The sequence below is a fragment of the Anthonomus grandis genome, chromosome 3 (genome assembly GCF_022605725.1).
Source record: "Anthonomus grandis grandis chromosome 3, icAntGran1.3, whole genome shotgun sequence".
NCBI lineage: Eukaryota > Metazoa > Arthropoda > Insecta > Coleoptera > Curculionidae > Anthonomus > Anthonomus grandis.
Genome location: NC_065548.1, coordinates 37,228,887 through 37,246,537, shown reverse-complemented (window position 1 = coordinate 37,246,537; position 17,651 = coordinate 37,228,887). Strand labels below are relative to the sequence as shown.

The 17,651-nt window shown below is 31.9% G+C and overlaps 1 protein-coding gene across 1 annotated transcript in view; it reads right to left on the bottom strand.

The window, feature by feature from the left end:
* Positions 1-17,651, bottom strand: part of LOC126734522 (proteasome activator complex subunit 4B-like) — a 118,874-nt gene that overhangs the window by 73,327 nt on the left and 27,896 nt on the right. Inside the window, exons 6-8 of the mRNA XM_050438192.1 lie at positions 14,726-15,506; positions 7,148-7,387; positions 6,879-7,090 (exon numbers count right to left, since the gene is read on the bottom strand). Coding sequence (XP_050294149.1) covers positions 6,879-7,090; positions 7,148-7,387; positions 14,726-15,506 — 1,233 coding nt within the window. The remainder of the gene's footprint in view (positions 1-6,878; positions 7,091-7,147; positions 7,388-14,725; positions 15,507-17,651) is intronic.

The window sequence follows — 17,651 nt, the reverse complement described above, 5'->3', positions numbered from 1 at the left end:
GCCTGTTTCACATTCACCGAAAACTGCTGTAGACTTGCTTTATTAATTATTCTATGGGTACCTATTAAAAGCAGTTATGTTTTTTGTGCATTCATTTCATTCAAATTCAAAAAAAAAATCCTTTAAATACAGAGTTGAGTTAGTGTTATAGTACAACACAATAATAATGGGAAACAATATGACAAAAAGTAGTTAATATAGAGTTACAATTTAAATATTAAAACCTAGTAAAAATATAAAATAAATTTCTGACATATATGGTCGGTGTAAGTTAGAAAAAAAACTAATACATCCTAAAGGTAAGAGAACATTGAGTATTAAGTAGAAACAAAGTAACGAAATGTAAATTTATTTGTGAAAGAAAACTTAAGATATGCATATGCCAAGCGAATATTGACAACAACAAAAATAAAAAAAATATTACATAATAATTTAAATTATAATGAGCTTTTTAAACCACTAAAGGATATAATTTTTAAATAATTAAAAAATTCTTTGATCACAAATTTTTTAAAAAACCGCGAATGGGCATGATAGAAAAAATTACCGACTTTCAAAATAAAACTAATGCCTCAATAAATACTCAAACTGTCTTCCATCAAACTTAATGCATTGTCTTGACAGGCTGTGAATGGCTTCTTGTCTTCGTATTTTCATGTCGTCTTTCGTTGTTGGTTGAACTTGATAAACAATATCTTTCAACCGACTCCATAGGTAGAAGTCCAAATAGGTGGGGTCTGGGGATCGGGGTGGCCAAGGAAATAGACTTCCTCGCTTAACCTCTGCTGATATCTTAAATCTACATGTTCTCGCACATTTCTTGAGAAATGTGCTGGGCAACCGTCTAGTTGCAATAACAAATTGCATAATTGCAGGGTAACAAAAGAGGCAATCGGTTCACAGGAAAATCAAGGAATATAACACCATTTAGTGGTTGATCAAGGAAATAGGGACCTATAATATTTTCACCCAGAATGTCACACCACACATTGAGACTCCAATGTCCTTGATGTTGGACCTCCCGCAACCAGTGAGGATTGTTGTCACACCAATAATGCATATTATGCAAATTAACGTTTTCATACAAAAGTGGTTTCATCTGTCCAAAGAATTTCGGATAAAAATTCCCTCCATTTTCCCCAATGCTGCCCAACATCCAATGACAACAATTTAACCGTCGGCCTAAGTCTCCGTGATTTAAGGCTTGATGTAAAACTTTGAAAGAAACATGCTAAGACATTAATAATATTGTCTTCCCTTGTTCTAGCCGAGTGTTTTTGCAACTGAGGTCGAAAGCTGCTACTATTACGCAAATTTTGTACTAAATGCGGAAAAATTCTCGCATCGCGTAAACGCCGATTTGGATACCCTTTGAGCCAATGCCGCATTTTGAAGACATTAAAAATATACCGCAATCATATTGACGCAATCATCATTTGTAAAAGGCATTTTAATAGTTTTAACGTTTTACTTATGTGTGCAACGAACACAAATTGAACTCCCTAGATATAATATTTATTGACAAGTTGATTTTAGGCACTTGTTTTTTCCTCCATGGCCTACTCTTTTATATGCATTGATTATTATGCTCCTAAGCGTTTTTTTAAATTTTTTGATCAAAGAATTTTTAATACTTAAAAATTATTAAATTAGGGCATTTTAACATTAAACCTTGAAAAAAGGCAAACAAATAATAATAAATATCGGTGTAATAGCGTCTTATTAAAATGATATGATAACTAAATATTCTTTCTTAGATATTTCAGGCTACGAATAAGATATCGAGATACGGTTTCTGTTATTAGACCAAAAAATGCGCTCTAAGCGGCATTACTAAGAACTTGTCTAGTTATTAGTAATATCGCAGATAAGACGGTTTTGATGGAGCAATAAATGTTTTTTTCCAACGAAACCAAGTTTGTTAAAATCCGTTCAGTCGTTTAGGAGTTACAGCTATTTATTAAAAAAAACATTGAATTACCCTTCACCACTTTACTTTAATAGATACGTCACAAAGTGTTAAACAAAAATTACTCAAGTAAAGCTGAGCTTTAAAAAGCATATATTTTTTCGTAACATTTACTGGGTAGATTTCAGTGAAAAATCACTTAAAAAGTTTAAGATGGCGGTTACGCCCTCTGGTGACCATCTTGGAAATCTAATCTTTTCCACGGTATTCTTTTGGCCACTTTGGTCATAAAATTGTTTACCGCAAGTCTCTACGATGAATAGTTTCCAAAATACAGCACTTTGCATTTTTATCTGGCCACCATGTACATTCTTCATATAGTATTTACTTCCTCTACTTTTTGTATTATAAGGGCTACCGAATTTTTTTTAAATTAGCGGGCAACATCCTTTAAATCATTAAGTTCAGTATGTTTTTTACGACTTCAAAACTTCTGACAAAAGCTTGATTAGACTTGAACTAGTAAAAATTGTTTATTATCTCTTTGAATGAGTTAAATTTCACAATTAATAAATAACAACAATAAAAACAATTTTTTTTTTAATATTTAGGATTATACCCATTATTAGAACATTGAACGTCAAGAATTAGTAAACAACAACTTTGTTTGAGTTCAACATGTGCGCAAGGGCAAAGGGGGTGTTTTGTTTATAAACATATTAATTTTCAAAAGTGGAAATTTTCAGCTATATATCAACATATAAAACAAATAACAAACAAAACAAGCAATAACGTAAGCCTCCGAGTAACATAGACATAACAAGTAACGGGCAATAATAATAGACAGTGAATGAAATATATTTATTCGTATTTGTCCGACCTAAGAAAGAGCGGGCCCGCATGATGTTAGGGTAGCAGTAGTTAGCTCTTTTGAAAACAGCCTTTATAAACTTTGTAAACTTTCGTTTGAGAAAACTGAAATAATAAAAGAAATCACATAAGGTACAAACAGTAGGACCCTCAAGAACAAATTTACGAGATCTGAATTTAATCAATGTTTAGAAAAGTTTATTATTACAAAATATTAGTGAAATTGTAAAAGAAAAAGAAATCTTCCTTAGACAAATTGCATCAGAAAACAGTATATTGAGAGAACAGGGATATAAGTGGTGCCATTGTAAGGGCGGGTACAAAAACAATAAATATGCTTGTCGCTCTAATAAAATAAATGCAATTCTAAGTGCCATAGATCATTACTATGTACACATAAAAGTGACTTATAATGTCCTCTTCAGTAATTTCAGTGTTTTAGTAAAAACTTGTGCCGTTTGTGCCGCACCACGGAAAAAAGGTGATTTAAGCAGATATTTTCACAAGTAAATACCGATATTATCATAACATCATATGAAGGGACAATCGTCGTCATAAACGTTAAATATTAATTCATTATAAAATATTTAATTTCCATAAAAATGATTTCTATTAGATAAGTATCTTTAATCTAATCTAAGTACGTTAAAAAAATGTATAAAAAGTTAACAAACGGTAATACTGTTTATAATTTAAAGCATAATCAATTAATAATAAATATTTATCATGTAAATATTTTTTGACGACGTCACTGGTAAAGATTATTTGTGTCGGTGAAATCAACAATGCGATCAAGCGGCGGTGCGATGTTGCCTTTTTCTCTAATATAGGAACGTTATCTGCATTCATTTAACTTTGAATATTGACTCCTTCTTAAATTACTCTATTCTTATCATATTTTATTAAAGAGCAATAAGTATTGTTTTGCGCTTGTCAAAATATGTGACAACTTTTTATGATATTATAAAGTGTGTTGTTTTGCCATTTCTACATAAGCATTTGGCATCGTAGCATTAGAGATGTTGCAAGCAAACAAACTGCCCATAGTTCCATGCCAATGCTAATTCTAGCCTTTTAATGTTCTAGTAAGTACCCATTGTTAAAAAAAATATTTAAAGAAAACTTAAAGAAACTGCTATTCTTTAATTAAAAAAGATGTTTAAAAATTAGTAGAGGAAATAAAGTATTATTTGCATTAAATTAATCGATATATAGATTATAAATTAACAGGTTAATTGGCTGATAATTATGGAGCTGTAATTACAACAACTATATTTATATTAATGTATTTTATGTAAAAAAAATTACTGAAGGCTTATTATTTATATTTAGAGAAAATATAGTTATACTCTATTTCAGAAGTGTGTAGAGCAATAAAACCTCAATAGGTATGCAAAAGTGGTACCTGGTGATCCACCAATATTTTATGCCACTACCTTAGTTGGGTATTAGTTTCAATGTAAAATTCTTTCTTTTCGTTAATTGCAGGTAGTGCCACCCGGTTTTGGGTCAATTTATGAGTTTTGCCCATTGTTACCCACTGATAAACATTAAAAACGGTTCGCCAAAGGCGTGCAACTGGGACTTGTTTTTTACCTTATAATTAATGTACTTAAATGCTATTTTATTTTAGAAAGTTACTTTTGTTTAAATGGAATAATATATTTTTTTCACAAATTTATTGAACATAATATGTAGAGTAAAACAGTTGAAAATGTCACTTTTGGATCTGGCACTTTTTGAACAGTGTATAACAATTTTAAATTATAATAGATTGTAGTCTTCTTCGTCATCTGACGAACTGTCATCACCTCTTGACATTATAATTAAAGGATCGACTGTCTGATCGATGAGGTTGTCAAGATCCCACATTTTGTCCTCTTGCTTAATTACATGCTGGACTGCTTTTCGCCAATTCTCTGGTGTCGCTTCCGTAATGGCTTGATCAAACAGTAGCTTAACATCTTTCATTTTAAAAGTCGTGTTTTGTCTTGCTACAAATCCTTTTACCTGCGCCCATATCAGTTCTATAGGATTTAGTTCGCAATGATATGGCGGTAAGCGCAGTACAGTTATATTATATTTTTCGGCTATATCTTCCACGGCGTATTTTATGAAACGAGTTTTGTGTAAGTTTGCTATTGCCAGCAGTTCTTTTTTTTATCAAATTTGCTTCAAACGCAATAATACGATATAATACGATAATTTCTTGCTTTCTCCAACTTGAAGTTGGCGTCTTCTCTATTCGCCGTGAATGATAGCTTGCGTTATCCATAACCACCACCGAATTAGCTGGAAGAAATTTTATCATTTCACCAAAATAGTCCTCGAAAACGTCTGAGTTCATGTCTTCATGGTAATCTCCTGTGCGAGTCGATTCAAAGTCGACTCAAAACTTCTTTTAAAAATCCCTCTTCGCTTCCAATATGTGTGATTATAAGTCTTTTTCCTTTTCCCGAAGGTACTTTAATACCCGTAGACAGGCCTTCTATGAAAGCTTGGCGAGCATTGGTTATATTTTTGTCTTGCCACATTTTTTGGACTATATAACCTTCGTTAATCCACGTCTCATCAAGATAAAAAACTTTCTTTTGCTCCCTGCGGTACTGCTTGATACTTCTCAAGTATTGTCGTCTCCAACAAACAATTTCGTCGCTCTCCAGTAAAAGTGCTTTGCGGTTATGCTTTTCCCAGGCAAAATCCATATTTTTTAAAGTTTTCCATAAAAGTTTTCTACTTATCAACGGAATACTGTCATCTCGGCCAAGCTCCATTAAAATTTTGTCTAGGGTGGGTATTTCCTTTTTAAAATAAAAAGAGTGAACTTTTCTTCGAATTATACATTTAGCATTTTCATCAAGGACTTTTGTAGGTCGTCCTGGCTTTTGCTTGGGAGATTCCACTTAACATGCTACTTTTCTTTCCCGCAACAATTTGAAAATGGTGGACTTTCCAATTCCACTCATTCGAGAACATTTTTTAACAATTTCTTGCACAGTAAAACTAGGGTAATCGTGTTTTATGCAATCATGTACATTTAAAATAATAACTTTTTCACTCAGCGATAGTGGAGAATTTTTAGTACATCTTTTCGTTGGACTGAATACCTCCATTTTTTAAATATTGGGATAATAATATTGTGATTACACTACAGCGTAGCAGTGACTACTAACGTTTAAAATATGCTTTAAAAGTATTTATAGTCTGTATATAATACCTGACCCCATTCTTGCATGTTACAAAGCGTTAAAAGATAGGTACCTATACAAAAGGATTAAAAGTATTTATTTAGTATTTAATCTCTTTCAAAATAAAGGCATTTAATCCGTGAAAATTAAATTCATAAATATTATAAGTATCTGCGCCTATGAACTACCACGAAATGTAGCCAAACAGAACGGAATTCCCCAGTTTATTGCTCTATACACTTCTGAAATAGAGTATAGATCTTTAAAATGCATTAGCTTATGTTTCACCATATTTTTCAATCTTAAAAATAAATCTAGATGATAACCAAACTATTAAAAATTATACGGATATTACAAATTTAGATTACGATTGTTTCTCAAAACGTTTAAAAAGCAGGTACTTTGGAAGATATAACAAATAAATAGTATTTGAAAAAAAAATTCAAATATTATGTAACGTATAAAATCTGGTTATAAATAACTTCGGATTTTTTGTCAAGTTTTTAAATTTTCTCAAATGTAGTGCTTTCATTGAGGGCATTTACATTTCAGTTTACAGGTCATAAACCAACAACCAATTGTTTATTTTTGTTACCGGCATTCACGTAGTAAGTTTCCAATTTCATATGTTGCAGCTTATAATAAAAAAATAATGCTGATAACTAAAACCTGCTAAACGTGCATAATAACCTAAAACACCCATTTCCAGGACACTTAATTGGACAAACGGGTACAATTAGGTGTCCCCTTAACACACTTAAGTCCCCTGGATTACTTGACTGATACGGTTTTGAAGTAAAATTAAATCGACTTCTGCATTTTCTGTCAAACGTATTGATGCTAATTCGAAGCTCTATGTTTTCCACAAAAAAATATATGCAAAAGATGCAAAATAGCTTACACAGACTCACCTTACTGACAAAAATTTGTCCACAGGCGCTCCAAAATCTTCAGTGTGACTCCTATACTCCCTAGGAACAATTAAAGTCAAAGTATTCAAAATAACTTCCAATGCCCTTGCTGCCAGGGCACTGGCTTCCAGGCAAGTCATATGCAAAGTTTTGTCCAATATATTTGTTATTTTGTCCATGTAGGGCAAAATTTCATCTTTACCATCCAGAATCTAGAAAATTGCCAAATTTGTATTATTCCCAATTTAAAGTTTGTTACCTGATACCACCTCTGATAAAATCTGCAAATTAAACAAAAATTTGGCGTCCACGTGTTCTTCTTCGACCATATGTGGGTTTTCATTTAAAGCTTCCTCAAGAGAGTCAATTAAGTAGGGTAAGAACATTTTTAGGGTATTATTTGGATCTACAGTTGAGAAGGCATGTGCTACGGTCGCCACCATTTTCCCGGCAACTTGCACTTCCAGGATCGTTTGACTAGCAAAATTGTAAAACTTTCTTAACGCACTCTGCAAATTTTAAACAAATAGTTAGTATCAACTTAGTATATTCCAAAAAACTTCTTATTCGACTTTTCAAGGTAAACAGATATGAAAAAAATTGAGAATATATAAGTTAGAGATTACATATTTTGCGAGAATTTGAGACCAGAAACGTAATCGTTTTACTGATATAATATATAATATATTGATTTAAAGATCTTTTAATCCTGTAAATGTTGTCGCCATACTTTTTTAACGTGGTCAATTCATGGTCAAGTAATTCCAAATATTACGAATTATTACTTATAAGCTTTTCAAAAATAGTGGCGTAAAGGCAGCGAGCGTAACTCTTAATTGGGGAAGTACATTTTAATTACGAAAATTATTGAAAATGGTTTTGAACGAAAGGCATGCTTATTTCCTAAAACTTCGAAAATGTAGTGCTACCAAGTTATATAAGTAATGCCAAAAATAACAGGTATAGTACGGTTTTAGATGGGTTCAAAAAAATTCAAGTCCTAGGAGCTCTGGCAGAAGTTGGTTGTCGTAAAAAAATGGTTAAATCAATATTTAAAAAAAAAAATGGACCTTGAGATCCAATATATCAAGCGTGAAAAAATTGATATCACATTTTTTTAAAGACAACCATCACTCTAACGAAAACATTGTTAGAGTAAAGGACAAAAACGATATTTTATCTGATCCCGGGTGTATGCCCTTAATTGCAATGACTTTGCAGCAATTTATCTGGTAGGAGTATTTACTACGAGAGTAAAAGGACATCTCCTCCTCAACGAACCTTAGTGGAGAATTTTTGAGACTTGGAATTTACTGAGACTAATTTCTCAGTTTACTGTTTTTCTGTCAAAGAAACTACGTTGCAGCATCACTGTAAAAAAGGTATTAAACTAGATCTTTTGATAAAGTTGGAGATCACTAGGGCGAAGAGGAGCCCTGTCTCAGTCTGTATAAATGATGTTTTCAATTTCGAGCCTTTTCAACCAGTGTATTTTTTTGATATGCTGTTTTTTTGTTCGTTTAAGTTCTTCTACAGATAAATAATACCATTTTAATGATCGAATGTTTTAATCAGCTGTTGACCAGATACTTCTTTTTATTATCTTTATCTTTTTATGTTAATTTAAATAGATTGTAATAATTTATTATTTTTATTTAGGTCTGATGATGCCTTTAGGGGCGAAACAAGTGAAACCTATTTTCAATCTAAATATTAAGACTTTTAACCAAAGTAAGTAGAATAGCATTCATTTGCTAGACCTCTCCAGCCTGCATATTTAGAACAAATGGATACTTCTTCCTTTCTTTACTATTGTAACTTTGTGTGTTGTGAATAAAGGGCTTTTTTATTTATTTATAATTACATTTAAATTGTGAATACAGCGGTATAGAAACGAAAGTACCGACCATAGGAAATTATATAGCAAAGTAAAATTTACATATTTTTTTCTTTTTTTTTACAATAAATTTAAATTTGTAGGGAATTTCTTGGATATAGCTATCTAATGCAAGAAGATCTATTATTAATTTACGAAATAAGAAAGAATCGCAAGTTTTCTTTTCCATTCCAATTTTTTTTTTTACTATTCTTATATAGATACTTTAGATTTACTAAAATTAAGATAATTTATTTAAAAATTAATTAATTTAAAAATTTAGTTAAAATTTAATGACGAAGAGTGAAATTGATGTTCTTAGAGAAAATCTTTCAACCCTTTCTTTACGAAGCAAAACCCGAGATTATATATTCATGGACAACAATGATCATTAAAACATTTTTATTTCAAGTGTAGGTAAACTTTATAATAGATCTTATAAAAGTAGTGTAGATGAATCTTTTAAAGAATTTCTCTTTTCTTTAATCTGTACTAAACTAAATGCTGAAGCGGGCGACTTCTTCCTTTCCAAACCCGATCTAACGACCTGGCCTAAAATAAAACACACTTTGAGGTAATGATTTGGCAATAAAATGAATTAAGAAGTACGAAATACATCTAGAAAAGAGCTCATTTTAGAATTTAAAGAATAGAAGCTTTTTTTTTTTGCGGCCGATGATTCTCTAGGGCACCAAAAAATTAACTCAATAAATAACCGTCAAAACCTCAGCTATATGCCTCCACCAATATAACAATCTTAACAAACGTAACGTTAACCCAACCTAACCCAACTCCAATTTTCTAGTGACATAAATACACTACTTAAACAACTGTTTCCCGGCCAATGTTTGAAATGCAATGAAAAAGAATGACTCATTAGTGAATAAAATTTTCTGTTTCGCCAGTTTTTGTACGTTCCATTATCCCTTCAAAAAATACCATCCTTTTTATCTAATCCTCTACAAAAATATCTTCAGTTGTTTGCACCTTCTAACGTTTAAATGTATTACGCTTTAAAATATGCCTTAGTATTCGGCACTGAATATGAAGTTGTTCAGAAATTTGTGCACTATTACAGCGAAAATTAACTTTAACGAAACTACAAACAGAAATTTCGCGAAGTTTCTTATCTTCCTCTAATTGTTAAAAGGGTTGTTTAATGTCACAATACATGGGCTTTCATTTCCATACCGGTGTGTTATTACAGAAATTAAAAAAAAAATCTTGCTCTTTTCAAAAATCTCTTAATCATATTCTTTTTAAAACCTATATTCAGTTATACTCCTCTGCAAAGTATGGACTTTTATGCTACTATTAGTAATTATTTTTATATAGAAACAGATATTGCATAAAGTAGAAAGAAAAAAATTATTAATAACGTTTTGTTAATTTTTTTTGTTTTTAGAAAATCTAAATTTGGTAAAAATTAGCATGTTTTCAAATACACAACAATTTACAAAAAACTGTTGAATAGACCATTGCTAAATGAAGACCCTAATTTTTAGTGAAATGTGATGCTATTTAAAAATATAAATAAAAAAAAAATTACAAAAGGTTTAAATCAGAAATTTTAATATTATTTTTTTTACATAGTTTAAGAAATTTTATAGTCGATATTATCGATACAAATATATTACTGAAACTCCAATATAACCCCAATAAACCCAAGGAATGAAAAAACTAAATGCTTTTTCTTGCTTTTCTCATTAAAAAATACACTTATATAACATATGACATAAAAAATTATCTTATTTACCTATTCAAAATTAAATCTCTTGACCACTAATCATAAAAAAAAACATTTTTTTAATATTAAAACTTTGGTATTGTCTAGCTTGATATAAAGTTTTAATGTAATTATGCCGATTTGATGCATTTGTTTATAAAAGTTTTGAATCTCAACACGCTACAAAATTTATGACACGGCAATTGAATGTATTTGACCCCATATATATTAGGAGCGTCAAAAGTTTTTTGCCGCTTTTTTTATTACCTAGAATTTAGTTTTGTTAGAATTTACTACAACTACATATGCGTTGCCCATTCTACTAAATTAGTTATTTCAGTCCTAAATTTTGAAATAGCATCTAGTAGATTAAATATACAATTGGGTATCATCAGCATAAAGACAGGCAAAATCATACGTACAAAGATACACTGGCCTCTCTCTTCTGTTCAAATAGTTTAAAAAGTTATTGCAAACTAAGAAGACTAAGATTCAAGGATGTTTCCGACACTCCAACCCCCTTTAAAATGGCATAAAGAAGAAAGATGAATGCTTTGGTAAGTTTTCTAAAATTCGATTAAGAACCAGAGTTAATTCAGTTCATTGGTTTAAGAGCTGTCTCACTGCTAGGTCAAGGTCTGAAGCCGCTTTAGAGTTGAGGTAAGATACTATTCTCATAAGATATTTTTGAAGTTAACGATCAACTATACTCTATTTCAGAAGTGTGTAGAGCAATAAAACCTCATTAGGTATGCAAAAGTGGTACCTGGTGATCCACCAATATTTTATGCCACTACCTTAGTTGGGTATTAGTTTCAATGTAAAATTCTTTCTTTTCGTTGATTGCAGGTAGTGCCACCCGGTTTTGGGTCAATTTATGAGTTTTGCCCATTGTTACCCACTGATAAACATTGAAAACGGTTCGCCAAAGGCGTGCAACTGGGACTTGTTTTTTACCTTATAATTAATGTACTTAAATGCTATTTTATTTTAGAAAGTTACTTTTGTTTAAATGGAATAATATATTTTTTTCACAAATTTATTGAACATAATATGTAGAGTAAAACAGTTGAAAATGTCACTTTTGGATCTGGCACTTTTTGAACAGTGTATAACAATTTTAAATTATAATAGATTGTAGTCTTCTTCGTCATCTGACGAACTGTCATCACCTCTTGACATTATAATTAAAGGATCGACTGTCTGATCGATGAGGTTGTCAAGATCCCACATTTTGTCCTCTTGCTTAATTACATGCTGGACTGCTTTTCGCCAATTCTCTGGTGTCGCTTCCGTAATGGCTTGATCAAACAGTATCTTAACATCTTTCATTTTAAAAGTCGTGTTTTGTCTTGCTACAAATCCTTTTACCTGCGCCCATATCAGTTCTATAGAATTTTGGTTCGCAATGATATGGCGGTAAGCGCAGTACAGTTATATTATATTTTTCGGCTATATCTTCCACGGCGTATTTCATGAAACGAGTTTTGTGTAAGTTTGCTATTGCCAGCAGTTCTTTTTTTATCAAATTTGCTTCAAACGCAATACCTTTTGCAGTCAGCCAATCGATAATTTCTTGCTTTCTCCAACTTGAAGTTGGCGTCTTCTCTATTCGCCGTGAATGATAGCTTGCGTTATCCATAACCACCACCGAATTAGCCGGAAGAAATTTTATCATTTCACCAAAATAGTCCTCGAAAACGTCTGAGTTCATGTCTTCATGGTAATCTCCTGTGCGAGTCGACTCAAAGGTTAGCAGACCTTCTTTTAAAAATCCCTCTTCGCTTCCAATATGTGTGATTATAAGTCTTTTTCCTTTTCCCGAAGGTACTTTAATACCCGTAGACAGGCCTTCTATGAAAGCTTGGCGAGCACTGGTTATATTTTTGTCTTGCCACATTTTTTGGACTATATAACCTTCGTTAATCCACGTCTCATCAAGATAAAAAACTTTCTTTTGCTCCCTGCGGTACTGCTTGATACTTCTCAAGTATTGTCGTCTCCAACAAACAATTTCGTCGCTCTCCAGTAAAAGTGCTTTGCGGTTATGCTTTTCCCAGGCAAAATCCATATTTTTTAAAGTTTTCCATAAAAGTTTTCTACTTATCAACGGAATACTGTCATCTCGGCCAAGCTCCATTAAAATTTTGTCTAGGGTGGGTATTTCCTTTTTAAAATAAAAAGAGTGAACTTTTCTTCGAATTATACATTTAGCATTTTCATCAAGGACTTTTGTAGGTCGTCCTGGCTTTTGCTTGGGAGATTCCACTTGACCTGCTACTTTTCTTTCCCGCAACAATTTGAAAATGGTGGACTTTCCAATTCCACTCATTCGAGAACATTTTTCAACAATTTCTTGCACAGTAAAACTAGGGTAATCGTGTTTTATGCAATCATGTACATTTAAAATAATAACTTTTTCACTCGGCGATAGTGGAGAATTTTTAGTACATCTTTTCGTTGGACTGAATACCTCCATTTTTTAAATATTGGGATAATAATATTGTGATTACACTACAGCGTAGCAGTGACTACTAACGTTTAAAATATGATTTAAAAGTATTTATAGTCTGTATATATTACCTGACCCCATTTTTGCATGTTACAAAGCGTTAAAAGATAGGTACCTATACAAAAGGATTAAAAGTATTTATTTAGTATTTAATCTCTTTCAAAATAAACGCATTTAATCCGTGAAAATTAAATTCATAAATATTATAAGTACCTGCGCCTATGAACTACCACGAAATGTAGCCAAACAGAACGGAACTCCCCAGTTTATTGCTCTATACACTTCTGAAATAGAGTATAGTCTTTCTAAAACTTTCGAAACAGGAAATACTCAACGAACGTAATTTTTTAATTCTTTTTGGGTTATTACATTTTGGATAGGGCGTACGACCTTTTTCCATATTTAAGAAAATTCACCAGAAATTCAACAACGTTGTTAATGTAAAAAAAGTAACATATAAAGACAGCACCAATTAGTCACTTTAAGATTTATATTATCTCAACCCAAATCGTTAGACTTAAGATTATTTCAACTTTGTTGCATTAATAGCTTTCACGTTATGAAGATTTCTTTAGAGGTTTTCAATGTTTGTTTAAGCCAATTTGGTATAATTTCTTAACATTTTTAAATAGTTATACTAAGATCCTCTTTTATTGTGTTTCCACTTGTCCTTTGCTTTATTTCTTAAGTCCATCAAGTAGAAAAGATTGATACCTAACCACGAATTGAAACCAGTTGACTTGTAATTTTCTAGTAATAAATCTTGCGTTGGGGACTTTATCTTATTTTCTTTTATTCCAATATTGTTTAAAGTAAAAATGTAATTTGTGTTTCCAAATATATTTAATGTAAGGATCTAAGTGCCTAATAGAACAGATGGCATATTCGATGCCATCTGTTCCCATCACCGCATTCGGGAAATATCTCGGTGGACCGGGCAGCAGGCATAACTTGCGACATCTCTGGGCGCACGTAGAAGGTTAGCGAATGTTCCGGAATAATAATTTAGCTCATATACAGGGTGTCCCGAATGCAGTGTCAAAACTTTAACAGCGCATTATGTGTTCAGAATAAGCCTTATTTTTTTTATAAACATCGCTCTGTTTTGAGTTTTATTTTTTTACTTGAAAACCTTGCAAACTGAATAAGGATTTGAGACATTATTTTTGTTTTTAGAAAAAGCAGTGGGGTACCACGTTTGTTCAAGAATTTGTTCAATTAAACTCATGTACGGACACCACTGATAATTTTTCTTTAAAATCTTTCAGATCAAAAAATGTCTTTTGTTACTTCAAAGGCGTGTACGAAATTTCATAAAAATAATTCAAGTAATAAATAAGTTATGACTAAAAACCGTAGTTTTTCTTAAAACTTCAACACCCTCTGTTTATTGATCTATGTTTGTAAAGAAAATTAAGGCTTGTTTTAAACACAGAATGCGCCATTAAAGCTTAGACATTGCAATTCGGGACAGCCTGTATAAGACACACCGCTAAGGGGCCAGTTCAAGTCCGAATATTGGCGCTAATTTTAAATTGAAAAATTATATTGTATAATAATATATATATAAATAAATTGTATTTAGTGTGTACGTAATAAATCCGTTGACTGTGTTTTAATTCACACCTAAACGAACAGTAAAAACGCTACATTAATATAAATGAAAATAATGCAATCAACTATTTGATAAGATGGTGACTGGTGATATAAGGACTTTAATCGTTTCTACTTACATGAAAAATCGTTGGTGAACATTGACTCAAAACGACAACAACTACCGATCCAATCGCGGTATCAGCGAAAGTCTCAGATCTACTTTTATTATTGTTATTATTACTGGTCATCTGCTCTAATCGCACGAAATCCAACGAACTCGAATCCACCCATTGTATAAGCCTATCAAAAAACTGAAGCACGAAATCCTCAAATTCAGCAGTGGCTTCACAAATCATGTGTTCTTCTTCCGTTAAATCATCGTAAAAATTATGCGCTTTTGAAGAATCTATTAAGGGAATCATGTTGACGAAATGCATAATAAAGTTGAATGTAACGTATGATTTTCTAACATCATTTGGATCAATACCAGGCAACAGCGCCATCAAAAGTGGAATAACATGTGTCGGACCTTCCAAGTAATTATACTCTTTTCCTTGGACCATGTATCTTCCACAGGACAAAATCCCCATCATATTACTAGTCATCTTATGTGGTTCTGTCAAACTGTCCATAGAAAAGTATAATTGATCCAAAATTCCCGGTATAACTAAATTAGGCCTTAAAGATGCCATATAAGAGAGGGCCATGGTGACATCTGAAGCACCCAGTCTAGAATACATCGCGGGTTCAATACATGGTTTCATTATATTGACAAATCTGTCAATGTCAGCATCTGTCAGTTTATGGCTGTCGGGCACTTGGCTGTCCCATGAGGGCGTTTTGTAACGTTCACAATGGACACGCTGCACAAAAAGGTAGGCAAGTTTTTTCAATAGTTCCCGTAGTTTGAATGTCCATCTGAAAGTAACAGCAAAAGGTGAGAATCGCTTTGGTAAAGTAAAATTACCGGGTGTCCCAATAACAATGGTTCTCAGCTATATCTTGAAAAGTATTAGCCGTATGGAAAAAAAAATTATAAAAATGCCACGAGAAACGCTGGAATTTAGACTAGCCGCTATGTTCTTATTTACTATTAGAAGTTACACTTTTTAACAGATTTTTCTTTGGTAATAGATTTTTTCCTACAGTTCATACGGTTAAATGATTTCTCACATTTATGCTACGAAGAATAGAAAGTGTAATATTCCACATCACTATATATACAGGGATGTCAATTTAAAAACTTCCCACCCTTAATATCTTTTTTGCAGTCAAGAACATGAAAAATCGGAAAGACGCGTTAATTTTATTTGTAAGAGGGATACTTTAAATGAATATTTTTAGCATTCACATTACAGGGGTAGATGTCACCCTTAGAATTATAACTGGGAATGGGGGTTAAGTAGTATCTGATTTTTAAGAGTAACCCACTTTGTTGCTTTTCGTTCAGAGGTTTCCGAATAATCGCATTGCAGAAGCAATTAAACTTGCCTGCATTGAAGTTTTGGTTTTCAGCATAGTGTTTACACAAAAACTTGGGTCTCCTTATAGTACAAATAATTAGAGTAGCTTACATTGTTAAAATCATTGGATAACTAAAAGAAAATCTAAATTAAAATATTGATTTTTCTACGCACTATCATATAAGTTCCTGAAAATATTGTTCATTTTCCTATAAACAATAGAAAGCCTTTTTTCGAACTCTTCCCTAACATTTCGAAAAACTTTAGCAGGAATTGACAGAATTGAATTTTGCTGCAATTCGTCTTCTAAGAACAGCAATATTAGCAGATTGTGTTTTAAAAACAATGGATTTAAGATGTCCCTAAAGAAAAAAGTCTAAGTGTGTTAAATCCGGTGCCAATCCATTTATCCGGGAATCTCTCGTTCAACTGTCGCACCGAAATAAAAAAAAATGTGCTCTGTATAAATTTGAGTTTGTAGCTCATGGGTGATAAGAGGATCAATAGTCTCTTTAAGCACATTAAGGTGCAGATCACCTGTCAATAAATAAGGGACGAATAATCGAATTTCCAAGCATACTATCCCAAATATTAACTTTTTGGGGATATTGTGTAGTATATCCTCATTAGAAAAAAATAAACATTTATCGCTGCAACAGATATTCCCGTACTTCACGACTTTCAATGCAGACCAATGCCGTCCTTCGTGCGCATTTTCCAACCTCCCAATAAATAAAAATAATTTTAGTTATTTCTTAAGGAGAATAAACTAATCTCATATGATTAGGAAACCTCTCAATAAAAAGCAACAAAGTAGGATACCACTAAAAAGAAAATTGAATGGCCTTTAATGACGAGCCACTTGACCCCCATTTCCATTTAAGAATCTAAGGTAAAATCTACCTCTCCTAGGGCGTTGAAACAAGAAGTCTAAAAATATTTATAGTATCCCCCTTATAAATGGAAGTTAAAATATACACGTTTTTATTGGACTACCGAGTTTTTAGGATTTATTGATTTTACAGTATGATTTGTCATGTTTTATAATTTTGTTTTATTTATAGGTATTGTTAATAATTATTGGACAAAACTCTCGCATTAATTTTTGTTTTTAGTATTTTTTAGGATTAGTTATACCTATACGAGATAAAAATACGTTGTGCTGTTGCTGGTTATCTGAGTGATAATTAGCTGATAAATCCATCAGATTTCATAGTTTTTCTAAAGACAAGGATTGGTTTAATTTAAATCAAAGGTGACGAGTGTTGCAGTACCTTTTCCCAATTTACCAAAATCAAAAAGTTTATTAGTGAGCCAAGTGAAAAGACAGGAAAGGCTTTTGGAAAGAAAATTAAGGAAGCTTATGGAAGAGGAAGCAGGGAACATCTTGAATCTATCTACTACTAGTAGTAGTTAATCTACTTAACATTGAAGTAATAAGATTTGAAAGAATAATTAATTATTAAGATTTTGAAAACATAGTTACAAAAATATGGGAATGTTAAAATAAATAAATACTTAGTTAGCCAAAAGCGCTTTGTTATTGGTGGAAAAAAATATATACACGTTGTACAAATCGCTTCTCGCATTTTATTGTTGT